At 66.1% G+C, this 23,068-nt stretch overlaps 8 protein-coding genes across 8 annotated transcripts in view; 5 read left to right on the top strand and 3 right to left on the bottom strand.

Moving 5' to 3' along the window:
* Positions 1-1,385: 1,385 nt before the first annotated feature.
* F751_2385 (hypothetical protein) lies at positions 1,386-4,168 on the top strand (the record flags this gene model as incomplete). The annotated part of the gene is made up of 8 exons (XM_011399254.1): positions 1,386-1,538; positions 1,639-1,824; positions 2,055-2,111; positions 2,641-2,812; positions 2,973-3,145; positions 3,404-3,646; positions 3,917-3,973; positions 4,046-4,168. The coding sequence occupies 8 exons, from the start codon at positions 1,386-1,388 to the stop codon at positions 4,166-4,168; spliced, it is 1,164 nt and encodes a 387-aa protein (XP_011397556.1).
* Positions 4,169-4,479: 311 nt separating this feature from the next.
* Positions 4,480-6,182, bottom strand: F751_2384 (Uncharacterized protein YlbA; the record flags this gene model as incomplete). Its single annotated transcript, XM_011399253.1, has 6 exons — positions 4,480-4,662; positions 4,922-5,111; positions 5,349-5,417; positions 5,556-5,666; positions 5,820-5,901; positions 6,095-6,182. 6 exons carry the CDS (start codon positions 6,180-6,182, stop codon positions 4,480-4,482), a joined length of 723 nt encoding a protein of 240 aa, XP_011397555.1.
* A 600-nt stretch (positions 6,183-6,782) lies between these two features.
* On the bottom strand, positions 6,783-7,614 carry F751_2383 (Programmed cell death protein 5; the record flags this gene model as incomplete). Its single annotated transcript, XM_011399252.1, has 4 exons — positions 6,783-6,890; positions 7,083-7,174; positions 7,323-7,426; positions 7,523-7,614. Coding segments are annotated over 4 exons (396 nt in total), but the record flags the coding sequence as incomplete, so codon positions are not given.
* A 445-nt stretch (positions 7,615-8,059) lies between these two features.
* On the top strand, positions 8,060-12,048 carry F751_2382 (Polyribonucleotide nucleotidyltransferase; the record flags this gene model as incomplete). The annotated part of the gene is made up of 12 exons (XM_011399251.1): positions 8,060-8,117; positions 8,261-8,793; positions 8,927-9,034; positions 9,117-9,182; positions 9,340-9,420; positions 9,856-9,978; positions 10,133-10,346; positions 10,527-10,682; positions 10,877-11,019; positions 11,156-11,380; positions 11,660-11,857; positions 11,968-12,048. 12 exons carry the CDS (start codon positions 8,060-8,062, stop codon positions 12,046-12,048), a joined length of 1,986 nt encoding a protein of 661 aa, XP_011397553.1.
* Positions 12,049-12,275: 227 nt separating this feature from the next.
* On the bottom strand, positions 12,276-15,310 carry F751_2381 (Transmembrane 9 superfamily member 4; the record flags this gene model as incomplete). The annotated part of the gene is made up of 7 exons (XM_011399250.1): positions 12,276-12,385; positions 12,523-13,567; positions 13,884-14,147; positions 14,467-14,566; positions 14,698-14,810; positions 14,960-15,121; positions 15,206-15,310. The coding sequence occupies 7 exons, from the start codon at positions 15,308-15,310 to the stop codon at positions 12,276-12,278; spliced, it is 1,899 nt and encodes a 632-aa protein (XP_011397552.1).
* A 348-nt stretch (positions 15,311-15,658) lies between these two features.
* On the top strand, positions 15,659-16,412 carry F751_2380 (Trafficking protein particle complex subunit 2; the record flags this gene model as incomplete). Its single annotated transcript, XM_011399249.1, has 3 exons — positions 15,659-15,760; positions 15,880-16,110; positions 16,317-16,412. The coding sequence occupies 3 exons, from the start codon at positions 15,659-15,661 to the stop codon at positions 16,410-16,412; spliced, it is 429 nt and encodes a 142-aa protein (XP_011397551.1).
* Positions 16,413-16,984: 572 nt separating this feature from the next.
* On the top strand, positions 16,985-19,988 carry F751_2379 (hypothetical protein; the record flags this gene model as incomplete). The annotated part of the gene is made up of 6 exons (XM_011399248.1): positions 16,985-17,029; positions 17,131-17,844; positions 18,081-18,354; positions 18,608-18,666; positions 18,898-19,343; positions 19,583-19,988. 6 exons carry the CDS (start codon positions 16,985-16,987, stop codon positions 19,986-19,988), a joined length of 1,944 nt encoding a protein of 647 aa, XP_011397550.1.
* A 626-nt stretch (positions 19,989-20,614) lies between these two features.
* Positions 20,615-23,068, top strand: part of F751_2378 (3-ketoacyl-CoA synthase 9) — a gene marked incomplete at both ends in the record, with an annotated part of 6,775 nt that continues 4,321 nt past the window's right edge. The window contains 7 exons of the mRNA XM_011399247.1: positions 20,615-20,674; positions 20,791-21,074; positions 21,287-21,314; positions 21,453-21,695; positions 21,756-21,967; positions 22,230-22,343; positions 22,537-22,590. Coding sequence (XP_011397549.1) covers positions 20,615-20,674; positions 20,791-21,074; positions 21,287-21,314; positions 21,453-21,695; positions 21,756-21,967; positions 22,230-22,343; positions 22,537-22,590 — 995 coding nt within the window. The remainder of the gene's footprint in view (positions 20,675-20,790; positions 21,075-21,286; positions 21,315-21,452; positions 21,696-21,755; positions 21,968-22,229; positions 22,344-22,536; positions 22,591-23,068) is intronic.

Here is a 23,068-nt window from a genome sequence, read left to right as displayed (position 1 = left end):
GAAATAGTTGAGGGAGTTCCAGTACCGCCTCGGCTACCAACTTGCCGCCAGCGGCCACCCGTGGGGCAAGGGTGACCAGGAAGGGCTGGCTTGCGTTCTGGGCATCCGCAAACGCAAAGGCCTCGGCCTGAGACGCAAAGGTGCGAAGGCAGGAGCAGAGGTGGGGCGGGCACCCTACCGCGAGCTGGGCCGAGTGCTGGCTGGGGACAAGGCTCGCCGGGGGGTAGATGGCTGGGTTGCTGGGCAGGCCGACCGGGCCCGCAGAGGGCAGGCCGACGGGTGCCCCTGCGTCGACTCCAGGCTCAGGCTCGACGATGCAGGAGGGAGTATGCATCCCCGGGCCTGGCGTGCCCACTCCCAACTGCCCAAGCAGGAGCTGTGCCTCCAGCCGGGCCTCCTGTGTGCCGCCAGAGAGTTGGCTCCAGCTCGGTACCGCACCCCCTCCCCGCTCGATCTGGGTGAAATCTGCAAAGTCCAGCTCGGAAGCAAGCCATGGACTGACTTGCATGTCCAGTGCCTCTTCCTCCAGACACAGCTGTGAAAAGGAAAAGGTGGGCTCCTCAGCTGGCTCTTCTGCAGGCGCCGATGTCGTCGATTTGGTGGGGCACAGCTGTAGACCAGCACACGGTCCTGTGCCATGTGCATGATGGGAGTGGGCTGATGGTCAGGGAGGGAACTGTCCTGATGCTGTCATCGGACCTGTAAAATGGAGTAGTCATGATTACCTTTGTGGCGAGGCAGATTCTCCACTGGCAAAGGCACTGGATTGAGTGATGCAGCCTTTGAGGGACTCTTCTCCCTCAGCAAAGATGGGTAAAGTACCGCCTGCCGGTGTGACTTCCTTCCTCTGCTTTCCTTTGCGGACTCGATGTGAGCCAGTAACTTTTCGAGTTGCTGTGCCCACGCCTTCTCCTCCTCAGGGCTGGCCATGCATGAGGTCCCTCGGACAGTCGCCGAGGGGCATCCTGGGCTACTCGAATCGCATGGTCGAGAGAGTCCTAGCCGCGGAATGTCGCTGACTTGACGCACATCCCGGGCCTGCTATTTCGGCCAAAATCGAAATGGAGATGATTATCGCATCACGCGCAGCACGCTTTCCCTGTCGGCCAATACGATTCATTTGTGAACTGTCAATAAGTGGCACATGCAATGCCGAAAGCGATAGGAGGTATTGATCATGCCACTGATGTACTGAATCTTCCACGAAAATGTCCCCAAATGCTGCGAGCCCCCCTTGGGGGCAGGGCGGCAATACTTGTCGAGACGCAGCAAGGCCCCAGCTTTGAAGAGCGATGGGCTCGAGCGCAGCGGTGAGAATCGATAATGACTTCCTATGTCGCTATATGGTGGCTTTTGATAAGTAAGAGGTATTCCATGGCTTGTTCATGTCCTGGGCTAACACCGGACGAGCCGGTCCGCAGGGCCTTGCTCGCGAGTGGGTCGATATTCTGGAGGTGACTGAGCTTTCCGAGGTCACTCAGCTGGAGAAAGGCGTGTACTATCTGGTGCCAGCCTCTCCCGATACCTTCCCAGCCAAGGTGAGCATGCAGATGAGGCAACAATGTTTGGTACATGGCGGTCTGAAATGTCCCTGATAAACCTTCACCCAACATTGCATGTTGAGCTCCTCTCGAGCAGGTTGGCATCAACGAGCTGGCCAGCGGTCTTCCACTGCTGGCCATGGGAAGGCTGCTGTTTGCAGATCTGACCCTGCATGAGCATGACGGCACAGCTGGGCCGTCCAGTCAGCATGCTCGCGTCACATCCGTGTTCCAGGCAATCAGCTCCCTGTGCTGGTCAGGTGACCATATCCCCCAGCTCAAGGTGAGTGCTGGTGATTCACATGGCTGATTGGGCCTGCCTCATGGGGAGAATGTGCGGAATAAGAGGTTTGGCTGTCCAAGGAATGGGACGTAGCACGAGTTGTGGTGGAAATCAATGCTCCCAGCTGTTAGTCTTATCCGGGTCAGGATCCTAAAGCATGGACGATTTCATTCCAGGGCTCAAATTCCAAATGCTTCCGCATCAACATCGCTCCTCTGCCTCTTGCTCAGGCCCAGGTCCTGACTGATGATAGCTTCTGCGACATGCTTATGGACGCCGTGGACATGGTGCTCCTGACCCTTGCGGGTCCAGCTGCAAGAGGGATCCTGGAAGCTGCTACGAGACAGGACACTGTGCAGGCAAGGCTTGGTCCCCTGCATCAAACAGTCCGCCCTGCCGCATCAGAATAAATGGATAGGTGGGGGGGGCCAAGGCATGACCCACGACCTGCAACCCTGCTGCCCAGGGGTGGCCTGTGTTGAGTATAACGATGCTTTCCCTGAGTGGCTTGGCTGTATACCCAAAGCTTCCCAGTCTTGGGGGGGGGTGCTCCTGCGCCGGGCCAGCGCCGGCTGTGTCCCGTTGCGGCCCCTCACAAGCGCCCTTCTCAGTATCTGGGGGAGTCTTGCAATGCTTCCTCTTGCTCTTCTTGCTCATCATCCCCCAGCCCAGACACATGTGTCGGCACACCCACTCAGCTCCCCACCCCCACCCCTGCAGGCGGCGGTGGACTCCCTCGGCATGCTGGCGGCCGCGCTGCGCGCCTTGACTTACGCGGGCTCGGCCCGGCGCGTCGCGCCCGGCGGGGAGGGGGAGCCCACTGTGTGCTGGCACGCCGTGGCGGAGGCGGTGTGCGCCGCGCCGCGCGGGCCCATCTTCTTCGCCGCGGCGTTCGACGCCGTGCGCCTGGGCGTGCGCGCTGTGCACGCTGCGGTGCTGGGCGGGGAGGTCCGCGGGCCCGCACTCGAAGCTCTGGCCTTCCACGTCGGTGCGCGCGTGCGGGGCGGAGGGGGCGGGGCTGGCAGCGCCCGATGGGCCTCTGGGAGCCCCAGGGTTGGCCGCCGTCCTAGACGGCGCCCGACTCGTGTTCTATAAAGGATGCGCCTCCAAAGCCCGTCCCCCTCCTCCCCTCTTCACTCGCACCACAGGTGCCGCGATGGAGCTGCTGTCCTACCTTGCGGCCACTCCCCTCTTCTACCAGCGCCTGATGCTGTGCGATGCGCCCTGCGCCGCGCCTCTGCGCCTGGTGCTGGCCTGCCTGACACTGCACGCCCCGCCCCTGGCCGTGCCGCCCTGGTCCTGGGAGGGGCCGGGCCGCCTCGTCCCAGGGCCCGAGCCCCACGCGACCGCGGCGGCGGGGGGCGGGCTGGAGCTGCTGGCCGCCCGCGGCCTGGCCCTGCTGCTGACGCTGGCAGAGCCGGAGAGCCCCGCCTTCACGGCCGCGGCGGCGGCGGGGCCCGGGGCCGGCACGGCCCGCGCGGTGGGCGCCCAGACACTGCTCGCTGCGGCCGCGCTGCTGGAGCAGGTGCTGCTGCGCCCCCCGAGCGTGCGCCGGCCCGCCGCGCCGGGCGAGGCGCAGCTGGCGGTCAACGCGCTGCGCTGCGCGGAGCGGCTGGCCGACGACGCCGAGCACCGCGCGCGCCTGGCCCGTGCCGTGCACCCCGCCCTCGCCCAGCTGCTGGCGCAGGACCCGGCCGCCTTTGCCGACGCGTGGTGCGCGGGCGCGGGGGCGGAGGCCTACTTTACCCGCGACGACGTGCTGGTGGACAGCGTCGGCCCGCGCGCGCTGGCGGCTGCCGAGGCCCTGGACGCGGCCGTCGCGGTGGGGGGCGATCCCGGCGAGGAGCACGGCGAGGCGGTGCCGGGCGGCGGGGGGCCGACGCGCCTGCCGGCGCGCCGCCTGGCGCTGGAGCGCGCGCTCCTCCTCTTCCGCCTGCTGGTCAACCTGGACTACGTCCCGCCGCCCAGCGACGACGCCGGCGCGGCGGGCGGCGGGGAGGGTGGCGGCCGCGTGGAGGAGGGCAGGCGCCCCTCCCGCGGCGCCACGACCGACCCAGTGAGCCCCCGGACCCCCTCGCCCTTCCTGGAGCAGCTGCTGCGCGTGCTGGCCTCGCTGCCGGCGCCGGCGCTGAGCCGCGCCGCCGCGAATGTGGGCCTGCTCGGGCGCGCGGTGGCGCGGCTGGGGCCCGGCGCCGCGCCCCGGCCCCTGCTCTCGATGCAGGACCTGGAGCTGGGGGCGGACCTGGAGGCCGCCCTGGTGCGGGCCGCGCAGGGGGGCGGCCACCTGCGGCCCTCCTCCGCGCAGTGGGCCGAGCCGGCGCCCAAGCGCGAGCGCCTGGCCTGAGGCGGTGATGCCTGGGTGAGCAACTTCCTCGCAGTGGCAGAGGAAGCAGGGAGTAGTTGAGGGGTTGAGCGACAGGCAGGGCACTTGGTTGGCGCAAGCATGGTAGATGTGCGAGCTGTTTTGCTCTGGTGCCTCGACACAGCAGCCGTGTGGATCAACAGACGAGCGAGGGCAATGGCGTGCAGAAGGAGGCAGGGAAGCCGGGGGAAATGCCATGCAGGCAGAGACAGATGCAGGAGGACAGCATGGCGATGCAGTGTGGTGAGCAGCACCCAACGTCGCGCCCGCTTACGCTGAGCGCAGCAGCGGAGTCATGCCGCGTTGCAGCTGCGCGCGGCGCAGCCGCAGGCCGACGCGGCGGCGCCCTGGCCTAGCCACGGCGTCTCCAGCGGGTCTAGGGTGGTGTCCTTGTAGATGAGGTAGCGCGTGGGCTGCGTGCCCAGCGCCGCATACCACTGGGGCACGTAGGGCGCCATCCAGATTACGTCCCCAGCCTGGGGAGGAGCGGTGGGGGGTGGGGTTGGTGACTGTGAGCATACCACACCGAGGCATATCATCCTCGAAACCTTTCACGTGCCCACGCCAGGCTGTCGGAGGGGACGGCGAGCTGGAAGCATCTGCATACCCAGACTGGGGCTGGATCGCAGGACGAGGTTTGGCGATCGCCCCCTTTGCCCAGCTGCAGAGACGCTTCCCGGGGGGGGCTAGCGATCCAGCCCCCGCATGCCCGCCACGCTGTCCCCCAACACACACCTGGACGGCGTGCCAGTCCTCGTTGAGGCGGTAGATGCCCTTTCCCGCCAGCAGCAGGAGGCCGTGCTGGTTGTAGTGCATCTCCTTGACGTTCAGGTGCTCGCCCGGCGAAAAGTCCATGATGTGGATGTTGAAGTCGTACGCGGGGTCTGGGGCACCAGCTTGCGCAGACGGAACACCTCGCCCGGCACTGGGAGCAGGGGCGAGTCCTCGGTGTGCCCATGCACGAAGTCAGGCGAGCCCTGTGATGTGTCGGGGGCAGGTGAAGGGGGCCGAGAGACTGGGGACAATGACAGGTGATGTTGGGCGCCCTATGACCTGTAAGGAAGACTGCCAGCAGCGCACATGATCACAGCAATGTCCAGCACACTGCAAGTTATCACACCTCCAAAGGGTATCGATACAGGGTATACACCCATTTCAACACCCCAGGTTCACCTGCCCTGCATAGCGCCGCTCAAAGACCAGGAGGCTGGCCTCACTGGATGTTGACAGGCTGTGCGTGATGGCGGGGGAAGAGGGGAGGGGTGGGAATGGAGTATCCGGCGACTGAGTGTGCACCTCCAACATCTACATGGTTCATACATCCACCAGCACATTGTGGTGATTCGTTGGGCACAACTGGCCCGCTCACCTGTGCTCCTGACCGGGCGGGAGGTAGGCATAGTCATTATAGGTCAGCTGCACGGGAGCATTTTCTCCGACGACATCCAGTGTCAGCTCTCCGCCCAGCACAAAAATAAACCTGCAGAAGGCGACTGGTTGATTTTTGCACAACTTCCAGGCTGAGCGTGGCTGGCCGGCCCAGCACCGAGCCAGACAAAGCATACAGATGGTATTGACGTGGCCCGCGGTCATTCCACATGGAGAGCGCTGCATTGTCAGCCGTAATAATCACCTCTCGACCCCGGTCGCTGGGGATGTGCCTGTGGAGTTCAGGCCCAGTTTGGCAAAGAACATGGCAAAGTTGGCCTTGACCGCTGGGGAGATGAGATGTGCAGTGAGAGCACCAGGCCTGTCAGGAAGTATGAGGTGGGACAATGATTGGTGCGATCCATGCAAACATATGCGTCTCAAGCACATGCTGCGCCACAGCGTGCACTGGTCGTTCGGCTGACTGCTGCACATTGCCATGCAAAACTCTGCTTCACTACCCAACAATTTTCATCGCACCATCTTGGGTGAGGCTGCCAGACTTGAGACTCAGGGGCAACGAGGGAGTATGTGTCTCGCTGTACACTTCGAGTGAACCCAGGGACATCTACGGTTGGGTTTGCTGGAGTGGTCAGAACCAGCTCGAGTTCCTGCACAGCGGTGCCAGTTCATGCGGGAAAGAAGAGCGACAAGTACATGAGAACATCACCGTCAAAGACGAGTTGCGAGGCTTTGAGCCCTGGGATGGCTGCAGTGTAGTCCCATGCTGCTGGGCAAAGGCAAGGAGGCTGGGGTTGAGGTGCGGTGGCACGCCGTGACATGATGGGCACGCGGTAGACTAAACCCACATCAGTGTGTAAGCACTCTTCACCTATTGTCGAGGTCAAAGAGCATGTCAGTAATGCTGTATAGATGGGCCAGGTAAGCAGGGCCGAGGCCATCTCTGGCCCTTGCGCGGGGTGCACGAGGGTGTGTTCGATCTCTTCGATTGGCGAGCTGAAGCTGTTCTGTTCTAGACTCTTCAATACAGTACTACCTTGCCTGGTGCCGTGATCTGGGTCTGACGCATGTGCTCTCAAATGAGGAACTCGTACCTCACACCCAAATATTACCACGTGCATCCCGATCTTTATCTTTGTCCGGGTCGTGGCTGCAACAGTTGCGTTTTACAGTTGCGGGACTAGCAGCCTATACCAATCAGGCTCTGCTAGAAATCATCGTCAAAGGCTCTTCGCCTCTGGATTGTGACGGTGGTCTTCTGCTGCGTCTGCTCGTTTACTTGTTCCAAGAGCTCAATCAAGCGATCCTCTGACACCTGCAATGCAAACAACGTCGGCAAAAACGAAACGCTGAGAAAGTGGGGAGGGGTTGACAAACCCGGCATATTGCTCCCTATGCAGTGCTTTACGAGTGGCTCTAGCGAGGCATGCTGTGCCATCCAGTTGACCTCTCGAATTGCAGACACCGGTGCAGACTCTGTCCCATTCCTCCTCTCAATCCTTCTCACCTTCTGTTGTATCTGTCCGCGGCGAGCCGCGTTCAGGATGAGGTCCTCGATGGATCGCGCCTTGTCTGGCTTGACAAGCGAGATCCTGGCCACTGCACGGGACCGAGGAGAATGCGCCAAGCTGGGTGAATCAGGCCTGTATTCTCCTCGCCCCTTTACCACTTCCCATCGCGCACATGCTTGGATACAGATCCCAACTTCCATTGTAATGCAGAACAATCCCTCCTTCTCGAAACCCACATCGTTCGCGAGCCGAGGGCTGAAGGATGGCAGCCAGCATGCCCCGCCTCTGGTCGTCGGCTGCTTCCTGTGCTTCCTGAGCGGCCTGCTGCTCCTCGGCGGACCTAGGTGCCTGAGCATCGAGCGGGGATGTGTTGATGTACCGATGTAGTGCTTTTAAGACTCCACCTGATCTAGAGACACTAGCCGACATTGTAAACCTACTCTGCCTTCCCCTCCTCCAGACCTGGCCCCCTTGCTGCGCCATGAGCTCCTGCATGCGCCGCTGGCGAATGGCCTCAAGCTGCGCATCCTCCGACTGTTCGGAAGAAGGGGAGAGTCGTATGTGAACCAGATCAGGTCGTGATCAGTGACCTGTGCCGCTTCGACTTACCATACTCGGCACTTCTCGGGGCACCTCACAGCCTTGCAGACGTAGCCAGCCTTGGTAATCACTGGTTTCCCCAAGATGCAATGTCTACAACAGGGGATCGAACAGAGCTTGCATACATGTTGCAGAGGTGACCTCCGAGAGTGGACGTGCTCGGCGTGAAATGTGGGTCCTGCCTGGACCGTGCATGACGTCAATTCCACAGGGGCGTCATTCGACATGCTTTTGAATATGTATATTTAATTTCGATCATTACAGTAACCTTTAAAGTAATGGAGAGTTGCCTCTGATTAGAAAAAGGAAGCGCGGGTGCCAGGCAGAGGAGCGTATGCGGGCGGGGCAGTAATACGATGATGGCCCTGCGTGCATGTCGCATGCGAGCTGCTGGAGTGCAGAGGGCGAGCTCAATGTTACAGACTCGCGGTGTGTGAGCTTGGATGTATGCGTGCACGCTTTGGATCGCAGCCTGCGAGGGAGTGCCTGCTGCACACAGTGGCTGGTGTGACTCCCCAACCGGACTTTGCACATCTCACGCCTCTACCCCGCCCTCGCACTCCCTCGCTCCCAGATGCCACCAAGCTCGCTGCTCGTGCGCTGTGTGCCTCCTTTGGCTCCCACCACCCCTCCCGCCTGCTGGACAATGGACCCATCGGCTTCCTGGTGGACGACCCCGCCGGCGCCGCCCCCAGCGACGACGACGCCGGGGTCACAGATGCCGATCTGTCTTTCCCCCCCTTCCCCCCTCCCTTCGAGACCCTGCCCCTGGGCGCGTGCCTGACCAGCAGCGTGCCCAGCGGCGGCGAGGAGTGGCGCTTCGAGACGGGGCGCCTGGCGCGGCTGGCCGACGGGGCCTGCCTCCTGCACGTCGGGGATACCAGCCTGCTGGCGACACTGGAGAGCCAGCCGTCGCGCTCCACCTGGCGGGACCCCCTGAGCCGCTTCGTGGTGGACTACCGTGAGAGGTTTGCGGCGGTGGGACGGATCCCCACCACCTACTTCAAGCGTGAGGTCTCGGCCAAGGACCACGAGGTGCTGGCGGGGAGGGCGGTCCAGCGCGCCATGCTGCCCCTCTTTCCACCCGGCTTCCCGGGCCAGCTCAGGGTGAGGCGGCCGAGGGGGTGGGGGGCAGCAGGGGGGGAGTACAGCACTCTGAGGGAGGATGGGGGGTCGAGAGTGGAGCACCCTGCCATGCATCGGGCCCCCACCTCCCCTCCCATCACCCCCATGACACCAGATGACGGCCAGCGTGCTGAGTGCCACCCCCGGCGCTGACCTGGAGGCCATGGCCATCAACGCCGCGTCAGCCGCCGCCGCCTGCTCCTCCCTGCCCTGGAGGGGGCCGGTGGGGGCCGTGCGTGTGAGCGTGGGCGCCGACGGGAAGCCGGCCCATGGGGCTCAGCGCCTCACATCCCGCCAACGGCGAGCCGCCCCGCCTGTCCTTGCTCATGGCGGCCACGGCAGACCAGCGCGTCACGATGCTCGACGTGGAGGTGAGGGGAGGCCGAATCGGTGGCTGGGAATGCACAGGGGTGACAGGGGCTGGCGCCATGCACCTGGTGCCGTCCTCACCCCAATCCCCGTGCACATGCCTCTGTCAAGCCCCTGTTCTGAACGTATCCACCAACCATCCCACTCCTCCCTGCGCAGGCCTGCCAGGTGCCGGAGGCGGAGCTCATCGCTGCGCTGCGCTTTGGTGCGGCGGCCGCGGCGGCCTTGGTCCCCGCGCAGGTGGGGCTGGCGACCGCGGCGGCACGCCCGCCGCCCCCCGCCGCGGCCGACGCCGGTGCCGACCCCGCCGCCGCGGCGCGCGTGGCGGCGGCGGCCCGCGAGCCCGTGCTGCGCGCGCTGCGCGAGTCGGAGCTGGGCCGCGAGACGCGCGGCGCGGCGCTGGCCGCGGCCAAGGCCGGCGTGCTGCGCGCGCTGCGCGACGCGGGCGCGGTGCGCGCGGACCCCGTGCGCGTGCCGGGGTCCGGCGCCGTCAGCCCCCGCGACCTGGACCTGGCCTTCGCCGAGGTGACGGCGCGCGCGCTGCGCGAGCTGGCGCTGCAAGAGGGCGTGCGCTGCGACGGGCGCGGCGCGGTGGACACGCGGCGGCTGCTGGCCACGCCGCGCTTTCTCCCCGTGGTCCACGGCTCCGCGCTGATGAATCGCGGCGAGACGCAGGCCCTGGTCACGGCCACGGTGGGGGGCAGCGCCGACGCGCAGAAGACGGACACCCTGTTTGATGCTGGCGGGTCCAAGCGCCTGTTCATGCAGTACAGCCTGCCCGAGTATGCCGGGGATGAGGTGAGTGGGAGGAAGACAGAGGGTGTGTGCTGGGTTCTTCTTGTACCCGAGACGGGTCCTGGCTCCGGAATTGGCGCTCTTGTCCAAGCTTTTGCCCATCGTTCAGTGCACATGTGATGAAGCATCCCCCGGACCCCACAAACCACCTTTGCAGGAGTCGGAGACCGGGCTGAGGAAGGAACTGGAGGCAGCCACCTTCTCGGAGCGAGCGCTGGCGGCTGTTCTGCCCTCCGGCCCCTCCTTCCCCTTCACCGTGCGCCTGCATGCCGAAACTTTGGCTCAGAACGGGGGCTCAACTGCGCTGGCGGTGTGCGGCGCCTGCCTGGCAATGGCGGACGCTGGGCTGCCGCTGCCCAAGCTCGTTGCAGGTGGGTGCGGGATGGTCATCGTGGGGTGGCCGAGTGAGGTCGGGTGTTTGCGAGGGGCCCAGGCATCCCTTCACATGCCCCTGGTCACGTCAAGAGGCTCAGGTCTGTTACCAAGCCGCCGCCGACGAGCAGGTCGAAAGTTTCGCGTGTACCCTCACAAGCTTCCCCAACCCCACTCAGGCGTCTGCGTGGGTCTGCTCTCAGATGCCTCTGCTGGACCCATGGGCGACGGCGACCAGGCACCAGGACCTGGCGCCCGGCTGTCCAGGTACGCGCTGCTGGTGGATCCTCAAGCCCTGGAGGTCCGCCACGGCGACATGCGCCTCAACCTGGCAGGTGGGGTGTGCTCTGGGAGGGCTAGGTCGGGCGGTGTGGCACTCCTCATGCGCCAGGGAGGTTTGTGCATGGTTTGTCGTTGTGAGCCCCGGTGTCCCCGTCCCACCACTCCTTGGCACTACCCTTGTGACTCTTGATGACGTATTCATGGTGCCCCCCCTTGCCCAAACAGCATCCTCCGCTCCTCCCCCCAGGCACCGACGAGGGCTTGACTGCCGTCAGTTTCACGGCCACGGCGCACGGCGGCGTCCCGCTGGCGGTGCTGGAGGAGGCCATTGCCCTCGGCCGCGCCAGCCGCCTGCAGGCACTGGAGGACATGGCGGCGGCCCTGCCCAAGGTATGGTTGGTTGAGGCCTGCAGGGGGCTGCATGCAGGGTTTGGGCAGGCTCCTGCAGCCTCAAAGTCTCGGGTGAATGATTGTCGACGGGCACCCAATCTGACACACACCCCTTGTCCCCCATCCACACCCCCAGACACGGCCTGCCGAGGCACCCATGGTGGGGCACGTCAAGGTGCACCCGCGCATGCTGGGCCGCATCATCGGCCCCTCGGGGTCCAACCTGCGCGGCATCGAGGAGGCCACGGGGGCCCGGGTGCAGGTTCAGGACGACGGGCGAGTGCACCTGTTTGGGCCCTCTGCCGCGGCGTACGAGTCGGCCGCCGCTCGGGTGCTGGACACCGCCGGCGACAGCATGGAGGTGAGTGGAGAGTAGGGGGGAGGAAGGGGGGGGGGATGGGTGTGCAGGTTTCCTGTGGATGATGATGAGAAGGTGGTCCTCTGTCATAGCAACCGAGTGTCACACGTTCAAGCCAGGGCCCGGAAGGTGTCGTGAGAGTCCTTGACATGCGAGCGCTTGGCCCTCTCGATGCATCGATGAGCGTCCACTCCAGGCTGGGCGGCCGCCCACAGCGCCCCGGACTCGTCCCGGTGCTCGCCCTCCCCTGCTCAGCCACCCCTCCCACACCCTCACGTCCAGGAGGGCAAGGTGTACACGGCCAAGGTAGTGGCGCTGCGCGACTACGGGGCCATGGTGGAGATCCTGGAGACGCGGCTCAAGGCCCTGCTGCACATCTCGGAGCTGGCGGCCACCCGCGTGCGCGCCGTGGAGGACGAGCTCGCCCTGAACCAGACGGTCCGGGTGCTGTGCCTGGGCCGGGATGAGGCCGGGAACGTGGTCATCTCGCGCAAGGCCCTGCTGGCCCGGGAGGCCGGCGGCGGGGAGGGCGCCGCGGGGGCCCGGGAGCCCAAGGCTGCGGGCTCCGACGGGGAGGCGTCGCCGGCCAGGAGCCCGGGCCGGGAAGCGCCCAGGAGCGCCAGCAGGGAGGGCACGCGGCCCTCTGGGCGGGAGGGTTCTTCGCCGAGTAGGAGCCGAACGCCTCCCAGAGACTCCGGCCCCAGGCGGAGGGGCTGAGGAGGAAGGGACCCCCTTGCCACGATGTTGCCCCCGCATCGCTGGTAGCCCTTGCCCGCCCCACACGCCCCTCCCACCGGACCCCATGCTGCTCTGTGACGTCGCGGGGCGAGGCAGTGAACACAGACGCACAAGTGGGCAGGGTTGCGGCGGCGATGTGGCAGAACCCACAGGCCCCTGGCTAGTCGATTTTCACGGCAGAGTAGATCTTGTGCACAAAGGCGGCACAGGCGTAGTAGCCTATCGTCCCCGTCATGGCGAAGAAGGCCAGGGTCACAATCGTCATGTAGCCTGCGCAGTGGGGTTGGTGTGTGTGTTGGGAGGGGGGGGAGGGACCCTTCAACCGCCACTCGATGTCAGGCCTCCACCTGCTCCCTGTCCCGCCCTCGTCACCAGCCAGACACACCACCGATGATCGCTCCACGCACCAAAGTACATGACCATGGGCACCAGGGCGGTGATGTCCAGCTTGGTGACAAAGTAGACGATGGAGTAGGCGAAGAGGTAGAGCGCGGAACTCCCCGCCGACTGGTACGCGCGCCAGGGCCAGTGGTAGTCCTCCGCGCAGAGCTGGAAGTAGCAGAGGACGATGGCGATCTCGGCGCAGGTGATGCCCAGGATGACGGCGACCAGGGCCAGGAAGCCGAAGAGGTAATAGAACTGGTGCTGCCACATGGAGGAGAGGATGAAGAAGAGCTCGATGAAGACGGCGCCAAAGGGCAGCACGCCGCCCACCAGCACGCCGGTGGTGGGGTGCAGATAGAAGGGCTGGGGCGGGACCTGGCGCGGGATCTTGTTGGTGCGCACCGGCGGGTCGGGGACGGCGGAGCGGTAGCCCAGCGCCGCGCCCGCAAAGCACAGCGGCACCGACACCCCGAACCACAGGGAGACCAGCGCGGCCAGCGTGCCCAGCGGGACCGCGCCGCTGGAGCGCTGGCCCCAGATCAGGAAGTCCAGCGCCAGGAAGATGGCGGAGACGACCCCGGGGAAGGCCAGCGCCGTGCGCAGCGTGGTCCGGCGGCGGTGCGCGCCGCCGTAGGACTTGTACAGGCGGGCCGAGGCGTAGCCCGCCACGCCGCCCAGCGCCACGAACAGCAGCAGCATGGCCGTCATCAGGCCGCCGCGGTTGGCGGGGCTCAGGAAACCCGCCAGCGCAAAGGCCACCGTGGCGCCGGCCATGCCCAGCAGCTGCACCCCCGTGCCCACGCAGGCCGCCAGCCAGGACAGACCGCGCGGCGCGCGAAAGACGTCGCCGTGCACAAGCTTCCAGCCGGATTCCTCGCCCTCCTCCCCGGCCTCCAGCGCGTTGTAGGTGGAGATGTCCCGGCGCAGCGTGCGCGTCATGATCATGGCGATCATGCCGGAGAGGAACAGCACAATCATGGCGCTGTTCACGATGGAGAACCAGTGGATCTGGTCGTCCAGGTTCACCAGGTACGTGTCCCACCGAGATGCCCACAGGATGTTGGAGGCCTGGAAGGGAGAGGGGGATGTGGAGCGGGAGGGGGGGAGGTATTGAGGGAGGGGGGAAGGAGGAGGAACCAGAGGGCACAGAGCAGTGATGTCTCTCCAAGAGAGGCAGGCTACAGGGTGACGCAGCGCTCGTGCAAGCAGAGGCACGATGGGCCTCAGGGCCTCCAAGCCCCGGCGCCGACTGAGCGCCAAGAATCAGCACCTGCATCCCTCCCCTCCTTCAGTGAACAGTCCCCACTACCACACAAACTCACGCGCCATCTGCAACACCCTTGCTTCCCCGCCCCCCCTCCCAGAAGCACGCACAGCCACGCACCCTATAGTTGACATCGTAGGTGAACACGACCTCCTGCCCCTGCTTCACCAGCTGGGCCTCTGCCCCCGCGGCCACGGAGGAGCCCTTGGTGCTGCTGCAGGTGGTCAGCTTGGTGTCGGCGCCCTGCCACTTGCCCTCATACTTGTGGTGCACCGACTGGGGCACCACCTCGAAGCCGACGATGCGGGCGGTGCCGCTGGCCGGGTCCGAGTGGTACAGGATGGTGAAGGACAGGTGGTTGTTCAGGATGACGGAGCCGTCCGCCTAGAGGGGTGGGAAGGGGAATTCAGGTGTGGCGTGCCGGCTGGAAATGCCGTTGAGACTCGTACACGGAAAGGGACGGAAGGGTTACGGGCGGGCAGGTGAATGGGGACGCCATGATGCTCCCACGGGATCAATTGATCAGTGTGGGGAGGCGCAGCCGGCAGCCAGGCAAGCGCAGCGCTCATGCATGCGCCGCCCCATCGGGCTGACTCGGCCAGCAGGGCCTGGCTGGGGCACGCTGTCCACACATTTGGCAGGCCTGTCCAGCCCTCAAGGCACGGCGCCGCCCTGCACCAACCCTGAGCCCCACGATCCCCACCTCTTTGAACCCCACAGGGAAGCCGCGCTCGTAGGCCTTGATCTGCTTGCCCTGGTTGGACCGAATGCGCACGATGCCAATGGGCAGGTTGTCCAGGATCCTGGTGGGGGTCATGGTCGAGTGGGGAGCGGCTGAGACCGGGGCGGCACCGCAGGACACCATACCAGCACGCTGACACGGGCCTGACCCCGGCCCTGTAAAAACCAATGCACAGCCACCTTTCCGACCCACATGTTCACGCGGTACTCGTCATCGATTCGGTTCGTGAACGCGCTGGCCTGCTTCTTGTCCAGCTTTGCGATGCGGCACAGGACCGCGCAGGACTTGGGCACACGGAACTGGGTCTGTCGAGGGGCTCGGGGGCGGTGGGAGGGGGAGGCGGCGTTTGAGTGGGGTCCCAGAAAGCCTTGCGCGAGAGACTCCTCCTTTAAGGCGCCCTTTCAGATGGTGAGACAGGGTCCGACTCCCCCCTTCTCCCCACACTGTCACACACCGTGTATGGGGAATTCAGGATCCGGTCCCCACGCAGCACCTCCCCCAGGTTTTCGGCAGAGCTGATGATTTTCTCGGGACGGCAGTAGGGGAGGGAGTAGTAGTCGTAGGGAAGGTTCTTCACCGACATGATCTTGTTCACCTTGAGGGTGACAGGGTCTCCCTGCATTCGATGCGATGGTGTGGATCGTGGGGGGAGTGGGCACGACGACGACAGGACGGGGGCAAGGCCTGGGCCCTTACCTACCTTTTTAAAGTCCTCGGGCGCGACGCCTGGCAGGTAGAACGCATGGACACTGCATGCTCCCAGGGTAAGGAGGTACAGCAGGAGGCCCGCTGCCCTGCGAGCCATGGCCGGGGGGCCTGAGCTGCGCTCCGCTATGGGCTCAGCAAGGAGAGATCTCGAGGGCGGTCAGGTCGGGAGGGGGACCATATCCGACCTTGGACAAGCTCCTGTAAGCAATAGGGCATTCAGCATCGGGTAGAGGGAGTGCACCCTGATGTGAGCGGGGCATCGACACGTATTGAACATCCTTCAATGTGTGCAGTACCAGGTGGGGGGGATCCCACTCCCCGAGCTGGTGTTACGTTCGGGAGATCGACGGCCCGCACCAACTTCGGAGGCCCACGCAATCTCGACAAGTCCCAGATCTATCTCTTAACTATCTTGACAATTTAAGCTTTCATCGCCGGTGTTGGCATGACCTCTCCAGTCCTCCACTTTGTAATCGTGGGCCAAAACGACCACCCCATCTTCGAGGCAGACCTCAGCAGCAAGGCGGGCGATGCCAGTCATAGAGAGGTATGCCGGCTTTGTATTTTATCACCGGATTGCATGCGTTGCTTCGTTGGTTTCAGCCATGGGGTCCCAGCTGAATTGTGATCCGTCATTGCCCCCCCCCTCCTCACACAACATGTCAGGAACGGCCCCAGTACCTCTACCATTTTGTCCTGCACGCCGCGTTAGACGCCGTGGAGGAACAGGAATGGGCCTTCCCGTCCATGCACCTGGGGGTGGTGGATCGATTCAACAACTTCCAGGTCTCTGCATACTCTACAGCAGCGCACATCCGTTTCATGCTGCTCCATGATGGGCGCAGCGATGATGCCATCAAGAGCTTCTTCAAGGACGTCCATGAGCTGTACCTCAAGGTGGGAGCTGTGTGGATGTAGGCTGAGCTCTGCTGGGCTGCAGGAACCTGGCAGCTGGGGAGGCATTGCTTGCTGCATTCGGGATGGCGGCGCTTTCGTACACCCAGGCGATGGATGGGTGACTGGTCTGGCCTGAACCATATTTCGAAAGGCATGATATGCTCCAATCCCTCCTCACCACAAGGATCATCTGCGCATCACTGCAGGTCATGATGAATCCGTTCTTTACCTTCAGCAGCAAGATCACCTCTGCGAGCTTCCACCAGAAGTTGAAGCAGCAGGCACGCCTTTACTTCCGGTGATGCTGAGTGGTATGACGAGGCAGCATGACCCAAAGCTCGTCATACCCAGCGCAGACCTATTTCAACCTGAAACATCCACTGACAGCTGGCCTCCTGTCCTATTTTGTGCTGTACATGGCATCTACCTGTATGCATCCATGCGTGACCTTTGCTTGCGTGGCAATCTGTCAAGGTTGCCCTGTCATTTCTGCAAGATCTGTTCTGCGCCGCTTGGCCCTCCAGCATCAGTCTGTATACCCCCTCCCGGGTGCCATTGCACGGATCTCGTAGGAACGATCCCCGCCGCATGCACAGCAGCATCTCCGCCATCACCCCCCGGAACTGACCGTGCCGAGAGACTCATGCCGCAACTTGCACCCGATCGCAGGCTACAACCATGATCGATGGCATGGAGCGCCCACCCCCACGCCGAGCCTCCCTTGTCGCTGCGTTGCGGGTGTCGGCGGGTGACGGGCGTGCCGTCCTTCAATCGCCGCGCGTCCCCAGCCATGCGGACCCGGGGCTGTGCCCCGATCGGGATGCCGGCCGGCAAGGGTTGTACTGCTAGATAGGACGCTGACTTCGCCGGGGCCATGGTCCGGGACGCCATCATCACGTCAAAGGTCGTGCAATACAGGGTGTCGTGCTGGCACGCCCATTTGCTGGCACTCCCTCAGATCACGGGGCCACTTTGTGCTCCATGATCGCTCACCCCCCGCCTCCCCCCCCCCCCCCACAGATGCCCGAGGTCATGGCCGAGTACGAGTCTGGTGGCGGCCCCCCCGAACGCGGCGCCTGCTGCTCCTGCCGCCCCGAATCCCTGGCGCGCTGGGTCAACGCCGCGCGCTTCGCCTGCGTGGCCTCGCTGGGCCTGGTGGCCGCGGCCAGCCCCTGGGCCCTGGCCACGGCGGAGGCGGTGACCATGACGCTGCTGTACGCGCTGACGCTGCCGCGCAAGGCGCGCGACGCGCCCTACGCCTTTGCCGCCTCGGCCGAGGACGTGCTGGCGCTGTCCCTGCTCCGCGCCGGCCTGGTCCTGGTGTGCCACTTCTGCGGCACCGGCGGCCTGCACCAGCGCCCCTACCTCTACGCGGCCACCGCCCTGGGCTGCATCAGCCTGCCCCTGGCCATGTTCAAGACCGCGGCGCTGGAGCAGGGACCCCTGGCCCCCGCCAAGCACCCCGCTTTCTTCCTCTTCTTCCTGCTCCACGCCGGCTTCGCGCTGGCGCACATGGTTGCCGCGCGCCAGGTCAGCATCTGGGCGCGGCGGCGGCACCGCCTCGGACTCACGGGCCTAGGCTACCCCTGGGAGGAGGGGGAGGAGACCTGGCTGCTGGCGGGGGAGCTGTCGGCGCGCGCCGAGCTGGACGCCCTCCAGCTCAGCGCCGAGGACGGGGGCGCGTTGCTCCAGGCCAGCGACTCCCTCTTCATGACCGACTGCCTGGGGGTGACGGTACACTACCGCCTGGTGCACCCGCAGGTGGGTGGGTGGGAGGGGGGGGGTGTGTGTGGAGGGGAGAGGGAGGGGGGGAGCGGGAGGAACGGCAAGGAGGGGGCTTGACGTGCTGGTGGATTGTGGCTACCGCCTGGTTTTCAAGGATCACCATCTAGCAGGCTCCAGTGGGTGCACTGCGTCACCAATCCCCGCCCCTCCCCCCCCCCAAAAAAAATCAAATCTTCAACCCGCAGGGGCAGCCTCGGGCCACGTCCACGGTGATACTCCTCCTGCACGGCTTCGGCGGGGGCGTGTTTGCCTGGCGCCACGTGATGCGCCCGCTGGCCGACGCCAGCGGGCTCAGCGTGCTCGCCTTCGACCGGCCCGGGTTCGGGCTGACTTCGCGCCCCCCACGCCCGCCAGACGCGCCAGGCGGCAACCGGCACAACCCCTACGCCCAGCGCTTCCAGGCGCGCATGACCCTCGAGCTCTGTCGCCGCCTGCACATCGCTAGCCTCGTGCTCATGGGTGGGTTTTGTTGGTCGTGCAGGGGGCGGGGGTGAGTATGGCTGGTGAGGGGTTCCCTGGAGGGGTGCAAGTATTGAGCGAGACTGGAGCTGGATGGTGGACAGGGTGGCTCAGGGGATGGCTGTGACAGGTCACATGACGTTTTGTGGCGCCGCTCCAGATGCGGCGCCCAACGCTACAGCTGTTCAGCCCCGGATTCCCAGCTGGGACACTGATCATCCATCCGTGCGACACCCCGCTGTCTCAGCCGCAGGGTATGGCGACGGCGCGCTGCTGGCCCTGCGCGTGGCATCTTCCTGCACCGCACACCGCGTGGCTGCCCCGCCCGGCGGCGACGCCGGCGCCAGACCCTCCACGCGGGACGGCTCGGCGCACTCCCAGCGGGAGGGGCCGCCGCTGGCCAGCAGCGGCACCACAGGCTCCCCCGGCACCCCGCCGCCCCCACCCTGGCACGCGCCTGCGCCGCCCGGGCACCCCCCGCCGGGGCCGCGCCGCGGCGGCCCCACCTCGCCCGACTGGGCGGGGTCGGCGCCCGAGCAGCAGGCGCTGCTGGCCAGCTTGCTGCGTGGCGAGTTTGTCCCCAGTGCGCACTGGCCCCTGGGCACGGGGGCCAGCGTGCGCGCCGCGCGGGGCGTCGTCGAAAGGGATGCGCCCGTGAAGACAGCGCCGGGGTCGCGGGGGTCGCCCGCCTCCGACGCAGGGGCGGCCGTGCCCAGTCCCACGGACCCCCCCAAGCCCGCGGCTATGCCCAGGGCGGCGGAGCCGTCCCCCTTCTTGCAGGCCGCGCTGGAAGCCAAGCCGGCCATGCAGGGGTCCACGGGTGTTGCGAATGCAGCACCATCGTCAGAGCCGGCGCCGGCGCCGGAGCTGGAGCGGGCGCCCAGCATCCTGCCGCCAGGGCCGCCGCTGGTGCGGGGCGTGGCGCTGCTGCACCCCGATATCTCCGGCGTCCCCGCGCCCCTCTACGCCCGCGTGCTCGCGCAGAGCAGGTGCGGGCCATGGACGAGGGGAGGGGTGTGTGCAACGAGCGCAGGCAGAGCCAGTGTGCACACCTTTGAAGGGGCATGGGACCTACCAACATGGCGCAGAGCTGCTGAGCCTGCAGGCGATGAAGGCGGAAGGCGCCGGATGCCTGGCCATCACACCCTGCTCCGCCCTCGGCCATATGTCCAGCACCCCCCTTCTCAACACACACACTCACACCTTCTCACACACGACCACCTCGCAGGCTGGGACGCCGAGCGCTGGCGGGCCTGCTGCGGACCGAGGTGGGCCCCGTGGCCAACCGCCGCGCCTGGGCCGACCCCGCCGCCCTCACGCCCGAGGTGCTGGCGCTGTACGGCGCGCCGCGCCGCCTGCGCGCCTGGGACGAGGCGCTGGCGGCCACCTGCCGCGTGCCCGTGGACGTGCACACCGCGGACCGCAACCGGCTCTGCGCGCGCGTGCGCGCGCCCGTGTGCCTGCTGACGGGCGAGGCCGACGCGTTTGTCACCCCGGCGGCGCTGGCCGAGCTGGCACGGCGCTTCCCGGCTGACGCGCCGCGCGTGGTGCTGCCGCGCTGCGGGCACGTGTCGCACGAGGAGGCGCCGCGCGGCCTGGTCCAGGCCATGACCGCCTTCCTGCAGCGCCTGTGAGGGGCGTGCGGGGCGTGGGGCTGGCTCGCCCGTGACCGGGGTGGCTGGCGCCGCGCGCTGACGTGTCTGAAATGGCGGCCAGACCGGTCGACGCCCTGTGACTCGTTGCTCGTCACCCCACCGACACCGTGTGTCTGCTTCTTGCCTCCACCCCAATCAAGTGCAGCTTGTGGAGGTTGCTCCCTTATTATTTTAGCAAGCTGTCCCTCCAACGCCAAGATCCTGGACCCAGTGTATCGCCACGGCCCTTTCCCCCGAGGTGACTCCCAGGTTCCCGCCCTCCCGCGAGGCTGGGTACGGCATGCGCAGGTCATGTGGAAACAGATACCTCTGTCCACCGCCACTCGACCAGCACGTTGCACACCGTCCTTGAAGGTTGTGCAAGGGGCCTTGACCCCTCACGCGCGTCAGACAGCCGCATTCCTGCCCGCGCAGGGCCACTAGGACCCCGCCTTGCGTCAGCCGAACGCCGGGCACTCCAACACCCAGTGCGACACCAGAGCAAATCGGCGGAATTCGGTTCCTCCAGAGCTATCTAGGGGACATCGAGGGGCGCTGGGTCGGGCCGACAGCAAAGCGCGATCGCTTTTGCCTGCTCAGCAGGCACGGCGAGTAATCTGACGGTCATGGAGAAGCGCATGGCATGGACCGCCAAGGTCCTGGTGGGATATACCGTCGATGCCCAGGTGAGGCATCCCGGGGCGCTGGGAGGGTGCCTGCCATCCAGATCGATACTCCACTTCCCGAGCACCCGTACCCGACCTGCGACATGAGCCTCCCCTGGGATCTCGACTACCCGCAGACAAAGTCGGGAAAGACATATAGAGGAATATTGAGCTCGATCAGCAGCGACAAGGGCGCACTGGTGGCCCACCTGAGCATGACCACCCTGGTGCGGGATGCCAAGGTGCAGGGCGAGCTCCCGGTGGTCCGCCCCACGCCCACCCTGGCCCTGCCATGGCTGGACATCGTGTCTATCACTGCCAAGGGCGCGGCATTGGGAGCGGAGGATGTGAGCACGGCCTCCACACACAACGGCATCGAGGGATTGGGCACCGACGCCGACATCTCACGTGGCCGCGGCGGGTGAGTTGGTGTGTTTGTGTGCGAATGGGTTGCTGAGTTTCTTGTACACAATGCTGGCCTGCAATCATGAGTGTGCATGCATGACCGTAGATCTGGAACAGATGTGTGTTGTCAGGGACTTGCCTGACAGATGGAACCTGGGCCTCCCGTTCAATGTCCCCTTGGGCCTCCAATCCCGTCACCTCCCTCCCCTCCCCCCTCCTCGTCCACAGGCGCGCAGACCGCGAGCTGCAGCGCTGGGTCCCCACCGCCGACGAGGCGGACCTGGGGTCCCTGGAGGGACTGGAGGGTGCCCGCGGCGGCGGCCGCGGCGGCGGCAGGCCTAGCGCGTCGCACGGCGGCCGCGGCGGCTCCGGCTCCAACTCCGGCTGGGATCAGTTCGCACTGAACGAGGCCAAGTTTGGCGTGCGCACCGACTACGCCGAGGAGTTGTACACCACGGCCCTGGACCCGCGCGCCTCCACCATCAGCGCGGCGGAGGCGGACCGCATCGCGCGCGAGATCGAGGGCGGCGGCGCGCATGGCAAGGCCGGCGGCCTGGCGAGCCGCCACGTGCTGGAGGAGCGGGGCTTGGCCGTGCTGGACGACAGCGGGCTAGACGAGGAGGACCTGTACGGCGCCGTGCTGCGAACCGATGGCCCGGGCGGCGCGGCCGCCGGCCGGCCCGCGGCCAGCGGCGAGCGCAACGGTGCGGGGTCTGGCGGGTCCGCCCGCCCGGGCGCCTCCGCGGCCGTGCCGGTGCCCAAACCCGCGGCCTCCCGCTCCGCGCCCATCGACATTGATGCGCGGCGAGAGACCAACAAGCTGCGCGCGCAGATGATGGAGGGCAAGAAGACGTCGCCCTACGGCACGCCCAAGAGCCTCAAGTCGCCGCTGGCCTCGCCCCTGATCAAGTGAGCGAGGGCATCGTGGAGGGGACTGGGTCTTGGGGGGGTAAGACAAGCGCTGCATCTGGTGGAATAGGAGGGGTTGGGGCTGTGGTTGCCATGGAGGGATGAGCCATGCTTGCATTCGAGCCACAGAGGGGTCCTCCAATTGGACGGGGGTTGCGCGGCGCCCGATGATGAGGGGACAGCTGGGCCCTGCACAGCGGTGCCACTTGGCTGAACCAGATTACATGGAAGTCTCATCCCATCACCCCTTCTGCCCACCCAGCGATGCGGCCAAGCTAGAGGCGCTCAACCTCAACCCTGGCACCACGGTGGTGGACGAGGAGGTCCGACGGGACTTCCAGCAGTTCAAGGCGGCCCAGAGCCAGCAAGTGAAGAGGTGTGGAGAGAGGGGAAGGGGCGGGGCCGGGGTCTGGTGCGCTGGCTGGAAGTGGATGTGCCTGTCTGCTTGGGATTGTACTGGCAGATCATCGTCCCAGAGTTGGGTCGCTGACTGGGTCCAACTCGCCTCGCTCACCCTGAGCAATCACCTTAGCATTCCCACCCTGGTTCATTCTTTTTTACCCAAGCAGGCCGGACCTGCACGAGTTCAAGGCCTTCAGCCAGACCCTGGACAACCGGCTGAGGTCCGGGGCGGCGGGGTCGGCCGGGTCGGGCGTCACCAGCGGCAGCGGCAGCGTGGGCGCGCCCGGCGGCGGCGAGGATGCCGCGCCGCGCCCCGCGCCCGCGGCAGAGGCCGCGCCCGCAGCGCCGCCCTCCGGCGCCGCGCCCGCGCTGCCCGCGGCCAAGCCGACGACGTCGGGCGGCCTGAACCCCTTTGCCAAGGCGTTCACCTTCAACGCCGGCGCGCGCGAGTTCACGCCGTCGGGCGCCGCGGCTCGCGCGCCGCCAGCGCCTCCCGCCGCCGCCGCCTCGCCGGCGCCCCCCGCGCACGCGTCCTCCTCGGCCGCCTCCACGCCCACCAGCAGCTCCGGTGCCGGCAGCTTCGGGCGCAGCGGGCTGCGCCCCGGCGGCCCGGCCCCGGCCACCGGCCCGGAGGGCGGCTTCCGCACCGGGCGCAGCGGCGGCCCGCGCCCGGGCCCCGGCGACGGCTACCGCGAGGGG

The sequence above is a fragment of the Auxenochlorella protothecoides genome (assembly GCF_000733215.1).
Source record: "Auxenochlorella protothecoides strain 0710 unplaced genomic scaffold scaffold22, whole genome shotgun sequence".
Taxonomy (NCBI): Eukaryota; Viridiplantae; Chlorophyta; class Trebouxiophyceae; order Chlorellales; family Chlorellaceae; genus Auxenochlorella; species Auxenochlorella protothecoides.
The sequence above is the reverse complement of the archived record's forward strand: the minus strand, read 5'-3'. Positions and strand labels throughout refer to the sequence as shown.